Genomic DNA, 7,697 nt, shown 5'->3' with positions numbered 1-7,697 from the left:
GTTCTTTTCAACTATCAAAATACAAAAAATTCCTCTTCAACTATCAAAATACAAAAAATTCCTCCTAAAACATTGGTGCAAAGTATTCATCTTCTTGGATCTTGTCTCCAATAAACTTGTATGTATAATTTAATTGTTGTTTTAGCAAAAAAAAAAAAAAAGAGATTCAAAAAGAAGGTAAAATCTTCTTCTGGGATATATTCAGGTATAGCTGCTGCTCTTGTTACAAAGAAATGAATAAAATCATCTTTCAACAAACAATTAAACTCACAAAAGAATACAACTAAAACAAATAAACCAAAATCCAAAACAATGATATGCGAAGAAAACAACGCGATTTCTTCCCCTCCCAAAGAAGCATAACCTAAAATAAAGACTACAAAGAATACATTGCCAGTTTTCAACAATCGAGTGGTACAACAAAAAAAAAAGAATCACAGCAACCAAGTTTTGGTTAAAAATGTAAAATGGGTAAGAAGGAAAGTGTCGATCATCATTTACCATTTGGTAAAAAAATGTTCATGAGACCGAATTCATCAGCACGCACAACCGCCTTGTTGTTCTGTTTCTGTAAGAGACCCGGGTGTGCCATTGAAATATCTGCAATCAAAAACCATATATTTTTAAACAACAGTTAATATTTGGAAGATAACCTTAAGTTTATTCTGAAAATCCATTGAAATTCCCCCCCTTAAAACAATAAGAGCAAAATGTAAACAAACAATTTTATGAGGTTTCCAGCAAAATACTTCATTTTCAGCTCAATTATGGATTGAAATCATTGAAGTGAACCGCTTATCAAGCTTGGCCTTGTCCCAACTTGTGGCAATTGAATATATAAGTCCTCTTCCCCTTCCCCTTCCCCTTCCCCTTCCCCTATCTTTATCAGCAATGAAGATTTTTAGGGTATGTCCATCTTCCTTCTCCTTACCCTTCAACTTCCTCTTCCTCTATCAGCAATGAAGATTCTTAGGGTATGGTCATCTTCCTTCTCCTTACCCTTCAACTTTTTCTCAGCATAAGCTTTGTATTTCATCTATGGACAACACTACACAGGTGAACCTATAGTCAAGATTCTTAGAATCTTCTCTACAATAATGGTTTCTAACAACATTTCATTGTTTGTTCTAATCTGGTTAGCCACAACAGTGACTCTAGCAAAGTACTCTTTAATTGATTCTCCTATTCTCGTCTCAAGAATTTCAAATAATCTTAAGGTATTCAACATAGACCTCTTGACTTTCTCATTTCCTTCGAATTTACTTTTGAGAGAATCCCAAATAATCTTAAAAGTACTTCTATCTAAGATCTGTTCAAAAGTTACTCTGTTAATGGCCAGGTAAATACTGTTTTACCTTACACACTTTTCGAACTTAACTCTTCCAGTTGGGCTTGTTGCATATTTAGATCCGTTGTTGTCTCTGGTTCTTCAAACCCTTGTTCAATCAGACCCCAAAGACACTTAGTCCTCAGAAGATTCTGCATAAGCTCGCTCCAATGATCATAGTGTTCCCCATCGAAGATTGGAAGTCTCATGAGACTGTCATTCTTTCCGTCTCCCAATTCACCACACATTCTTCAAGCTTTTAGTTCGATTTTCACACTCGTTGCTTGATTTCCACACCCTCACTCTCGAATCAAGCTCATTGTTCGAATAATCTCATGCTCGTGTTCAATCTTGTTGTGCTCTTATACCAATTGTTAGCAACAAAAGTATTACAAAATAACTACCCATTACTTGAGTCCACTAAGACACATTTTATTTGACTAATTAAAACAATTAAAAATAAAAATAATACTGTAACTTCTATGCAAGAGATAGTCATTTTGACCCAAAATTTGATTTATTAGGAAACTAATAGTCCAATAACATTAGTTATCTACATTTCAATTTTATTTATATTTATAAATGATTTTTTATTTCAAAATCTAATCCTCAAAAATCATTAATCTTACAAACCCCAAATCAATCAAGGCCTAGTTGATTAAGGAATCTTAGTGGGTTCAAGAAGATGATAAATTATGTAAGACTACTTGACTTGCAAGACCATTCAAGTTTCAAAACATAATAAGCTACTTGGCCCTATAGGCTTCTCCTGCAAGACTTTGAAAAAGGAACAAATAATCCAAAATTTTATAAAAGATTATACAAATATCTCCACTGTTAAAACAATTGTCTCTATGGAGAAGCTCATGTTTGTAATTTTCATCCGTAAACTTAATCTGAATTAACACATGACAACTAATTTGATAATATAAATTGTTAAATATATTAAATTATTAATCCAAATGGATTCATATATTGGAGAATATATGTTAGCCACCTCAATAGTTATGTGTAAGTCTAGGCTGAGATTGTAGTAGTTTACAAGAATACACTGAAGTCGATTATGTATGGGGATTGCTGTTTTTAACAGTAGGTGTTGTTTGTACATTTTCAAAGTTCAAGGGCTTATTACACCCTTAGTAAAGCTCAGGGGTCTTTTTGTACATTTTCCTAGGTTCAACCCACAAAAGGTTGTGCATATAATATTCAAATAAGGTATATAAGACCTTCGATTGGGTTTATTTGAGAATAATCTCAAATAACTCTCCGTTGAATCATACATTCTTTCATCAATCATATCATATTATTCAAATCATTAACTAAAATACTCTATTTTTTTAATTATTTTTTCATACTATATTTGTAATTTTAATGTCTTTTCACAAAATAACCCAAACCGAACAAGGTTATTTGAAAATAATCTCAAATAACCCATAGCTGAACAAGGCCATAGAAGGAACAATTGTAGCCACGGTTATTAGAGGGAGAGAATGGAAAAGTATTTTTAACAGTACCTACATCCATGCATGGTTTAACAAATACAATTCATCTTTCCACTAGATTCAGAAAGCTATCTCCTAATTTTGTCTTTTTTCATACCCTGGGAATAAAAATTCATAGCATTCTGATAGGAGATAACTATTAGGTATCCAAGGGCAAAATCACACGAAAAAATGTGGCTGGGGTATTAATACATATTTTGAGTACATAAGTTATTAGTTAAAACTGTCTAATTATAATTAGTGTATTAGATATGGATTAGTTCAAATTATATTTATATTAGAGTTACAATTATGTTATCATATTTATGAAAGGAATTGTTTGACTTCCCATCCCCCTTCTATATTCTCATCCATCCTCAATACTTTTATGGTCTCATCTCCTTCTTACCCTAGATAATCTACTACTATCATGTTGTAGGAATTGCTCAAGGTTTGTGTAAACACAATATCTTTGGATGGAGAATTCAAGCAACCGCAGATAACTACACTAAATAAACAACAAACTGATTGAAGAATACAATTAACTCATAACAAGGAATATTTTCTGTGTATACTAAAGACTGCAGTTGTCACCAGTTAGATTTTGCAAACTTAATTGATCAAATAGTGAATAAGAAAATTAACTCAATGTCAACTTACATGTCTTGCTCTTGTTCATTGGCTAAAGCTAATTTGGCAATAGCCAAAAAGGCAGCATCAATATTGATACCCTCTTTTGCAGAAGTCTCAAAATAAGGAATATCGCCTTTTGAGGCACACCAATCTTTTGCTCTCTTGTCAGAAACCTGTAAATGTTATGTTAGAGCCAAATATGATAGAACACCACATTTATATCATAGCAATTCTCACCACACGGCTATTTCCTCCATCAATGTCTATCTTGTTTCCGAGTAACATGATCGGGAAGTTCTTTGGATTATCTGGATTGGCCTACAATACAGTCAGAGTAAGGATCTCAGATGTAAACCCTGAGATGACAATAAGTTCATCATGCCTTCCAAAATTCACTCATCCTTGATACAAGATAGATGATGTTTAAAGAATTTTGATCTATTATGATAAAATCGGTTACATGCAAGCTGCAATGTCTCAAGAGTTTAACCTCAATTACAACCCACATATGTTTCAGGATTTCTTTTACCAATAGCTTCTGAAGATATTCTAGGGAGTAAATTTTTCATATTTTCAATACATGTCTGTCCTTAGATTATACACAAATATGTTGAACAAGTTCTATGAATCATGCTTGACTAATTAGATTATACATCTCTGCATATGTTTGTTTCGTTTCTACTATACCCTTCAAGGCTTCAACATCTTCTTACCCCCCTCTCCATAGGTCATCATAGACAGAGTAAGAGTGTAAATATTATGTTTGTGAGTAGACAGAGAAAACACAAAAGGTCTGATTTATAAATACTTTTCATAACACCCATGGCCAATAACATTGACTCAAGATCAAATGAAACACCATCTTTCTCCAAAAAAAAAATAATTTCTATATAAGGTAGTTGCATAAAGATCAAGGTGTACATAATCATACTTCACATTGGAAGAACACTAAAAGTAATCATAGTAACAATAAAAATAAGATTTAAGGACACAAATAAATCAAGCAACACATGCAAATGGCTCCTTATAGATAAATGAAATGCTCATGTAAATCTCTTAGCAACAGCATGAGCCTCCTATGCAATTAAAACCAACATTGATAAAATATGATCAACCAAACCAAAGAACAAATAAAGTTCTTTTTCCTGACTAACCTGTTTGAGAAATTCGTCATGCCAATTGTCAAGAGTATCAAAAGATCTAATGACATTAACATCATACACAAGAACACAACAATCCGCTCCTCGATAAAATGCCACACCTAGACTCTGGAACCTCTCCTGCCCAGCCGTATCCCATATCTACCAAAGAAAATCACGGACCAATCAACAAAGACATACATTCATATCATAACATCATAACAGTAAGAATAGCAACATTACTTGCAATGTAACAAGCCTGTCATCTATTTGCAGCTCTTTTGTAACAAAATCAGCGCCAATTGTAGCTTTGTACTGCTGACTAAACTTGTTATGTACATATCTACATAAAAAGTTCAAGAACCACAACCGATCCGAATAATTCAAAACAAAAAGCATCATAGATGAAACACATTAAACAATTAAATGAATTGTGAAACACTTAAAAAACTTCCTAATACTAGTGACACTGCATCATCATCATAGATCAATCAATTACGATGAAGAGGATACTGATTCATCAACGACGTCTTACCAACCCTGAAATGAAGCGGAATTCGAAACAATTAGTTCAATAAAAGACATGAGATCTCTAATTCAACCATACAGAATGAGAAATTGAAACAAACAACGTAAAATACAAAATCACGAACAATACCCGCTGTCGCCGAGGACGATGACCTTAAGCAAGATCCGGCTACGTAAGGACATTGTAGAGAAAACTGAGGCGAAGAAATCTCTACGAACTCCGGCAATCGGCCGACGAAGTTACAAATTCCGGTGGCGGTTCTTGAGAGAGAAAAGGAGCGCCAATTTCTCTCTCCAAAGTTTCTTTTTATTGGCTTTAATGACTATCCACTATTTTCCAATTAACAGCAAAATAATAATAAAATAATTAAAAATAATAATAATAATATGTCAGTTAGCAACGACCATAGCCACGTGTAGATCTGTAAAGTATAAAATAATTGGATATGATCATGGTCTTGTTAAATTAAATACTTTCTTTTAATTTTAATTTATTTTACTTAATTTCACAATATATATGAACAAATAATTAATCAAAATATTAATTTTTTTGTTATATATTTGACAAATTAAAATTTATAAGTGTGATGTGTTTAATAACATTAAGAGTGAAACTGAAATTAGAATTAAAAATTTTAATTTTAATTATTATGTTGTTTGACAACTTGTACAAGATAGAGAAATATAAAAAAAAATCAAAATTGGTCATTTCTCCCGGAAAAAATCTATCTCTTGCCCATAGTCATGTTAAGGATAAAAACTCCCGAATATGGCAATTTTTTCGAATTTTTTTTTTTGTGTAATCTCCTGACCATTTTTTTGAAAAAAATTAATTTTTTCTTTCATGGTTATGTTCGGAACAAAAATCTCCTGACATTTTTTCCCCAAATTTTGTTTTTTAATTAATTATTATTATTTTTTTTCGTGACTTTGTTGTCCAAATCATTTCTCTTAAAATAAATAATTAAATTTTTGTAATTATGTAATTCTTAATTTCATTATTTTTATATTAAAAATTTAATTTTAACAAAATAATCTCATTAAATGTGTCCAATTGATTTTTTTAATAATATAGATAATATCTATTTAAATTATTATTTTTATTTATATTAAACAAATAAAAAAAAAATTAATCTAATAAATTGTATTAGTTAATATCAATTCAAAAATCATAAATATGATATTGTCCTTGTGTTAATGACTTTCATGTCATGTATTGTAATGTCTACTTTATGTTAATTATTGTTTGAGTGAAATATAATCTTTTCCCTGTTTTAATAAATAAATAAATAAATATATATATATAATGAAAATATTATTGTGAAATTAAAATTAAAATTATAGTACAATTTCAATTCCCATCATTTCATTCAAAAGCATCCTACAAATAATTTGGAAAATACATAAAATGTAATTATTTTCAAATAATTGGTTCATTGTTGAAATAATCCAAATCAAACAATCCGACATCTAACTAAATTAACTTTAGGCCAGAATCCAGATAATGAATTTTTTAATAATTTATAAATTATTTAAAATGTTATGATTGTCGGTAGAAGTTTTTTTTTTTTTTAATAAAAATATTTAAATGTATTATTATTAATATATAATAATAATAAGATAAAGGTATTTTTTTGACAGCCTTTTGCACGTTGAGTCTTGACTTTTGAATAGACATAAAGTGTTTTAATCCATTTTAATTGGTGGACCAAGACCTTAGAGATATCTTCCAACCAAATCCTTTTAATTAGTTTTTTTATGAATAATGTTTTAGTTATTTTGATGTTTTTATTCAATGTAACGTTTGCCCGACTTAGGGCTTTTTAGGCATCGGTTTATTTTAATAAACTTAGATTATTAAGTGGTTAATTTTAAGGATAATTATTTTTTGATAAAAAATTTGAAGAGTATAATATATTATCATAAAATAATTTATTTTTTAAAATAAAATTTATGTAATATTTTGGTTAATAATTTGAGAAATATAATTGATGAGGAAAGAGATGAAATAAAAAAATAATGTTTGATTATAATTGATTTTTTTTATAACCCAATTGAATAAACACTTAATTAAATTCGATTTATGGTTACTTACTAAAAATAAATTTTGCATTTGAAGTTTTACTAATGATCATCTCGTTTTAAAGATATATAAATTTGAAGATAATGAACCAATTATAAAAAATATTTCATACTTTTGATTTTCAACAATTTCAATCTCGAAGGCTAAATTTTATAAGCTCAATACATCTAGATATAGATAGTTACATAATTAATTTACTGATATTTTACTATATAAGTTGTGGATCATTTAAAATATTATATGAGATTCGGGGAAAATAATAATTTCAGTCGGAGATGTAATTTATTTTTTTTAATTCGCACACATTAAATTTTATTTATTTGTTTGATTTATGTATATCATTGTTAAGTTTTTGTCATTAAACTTAAATGAATATCAATTTCATATATTTAAAAAATAAAAAGGGTATTCAACTTATAATAAAATAAGAAAGTTTGAGACTAAATTCCAACTTTCTAAACAAGTTAGGATTAGTGAGAACCAATTAAATGAGATTATTTTATTTC

The 7,697-nt window shown here is 29.4% G+C and overlaps 1 protein-coding gene across 1 annotated transcript; it reads right to left on the bottom strand.

The window, feature by feature from the left end:
- Positions 1 to 223: 223 nt before the first annotated feature.
- On the bottom strand, positions 224 to 5,403 carry LOC124926194 (ras-related protein Rab7-like). Its single transcript, XM_047466378.1, has 7 exons — positions 5,239 to 5,403; positions 5,094 to 5,120; positions 4,824 to 4,923; positions 4,596 to 4,742; positions 3,679 to 3,759; positions 3,469 to 3,614; positions 224 to 600 (listed from the first exon to the last, which is right to left on the bottom strand). The coding sequence occupies exons 1-7, from the start codon at positions 5,289 to 5,291 to the stop codon at positions 537 to 539; spliced, it is 618 nt and encodes a 205-aa protein (XP_047322334.1). The 5' UTR covers positions 5,292 to 5,403; the 3' UTR covers positions 224 to 536.
- Between the last annotated feature and the right edge of the window lie 2,294 nt (positions 5,404 to 7,697).

Source organism: Impatiens glandulifera, chromosome 2, assembly GCF_907164915.1.
Source record: "Impatiens glandulifera chromosome 2, dImpGla2.1, whole genome shotgun sequence".
Lineage (NCBI taxonomy): Eukaryota > Viridiplantae > Streptophyta > Magnoliopsida > Ericales > Balsaminaceae > Impatiens > Impatiens glandulifera.
This window is presented reverse-complemented; position numbering and strand designations above follow the sequence as displayed.

Excerpts from the sequence above, each read along its gene's own strand:
- LOC124926194 (XM_047466378.1), bottom strand. The coding sequence starts at position 5,291 with ATGTCCTTACGTAGCCGGATCTTGCTTAAGGTCATCGTCCTCGGCGAC. Across the intron at positions 5,121-5,238 it reads ATCGTCCTCGGCGACAGCGG|GGTTGGTAAGACGTCGTTGA; the intron begins GTATTGTTCGTG and ends GCTTCATTTCAG. Across the intron at positions 3,615-3,678 it reads ATGGAGGAAATAGCCGTGTG|GTTTCTGACAAGAGAGCAAA; the intron begins GTGAGAATTGCT and ends TAACATTTACAG.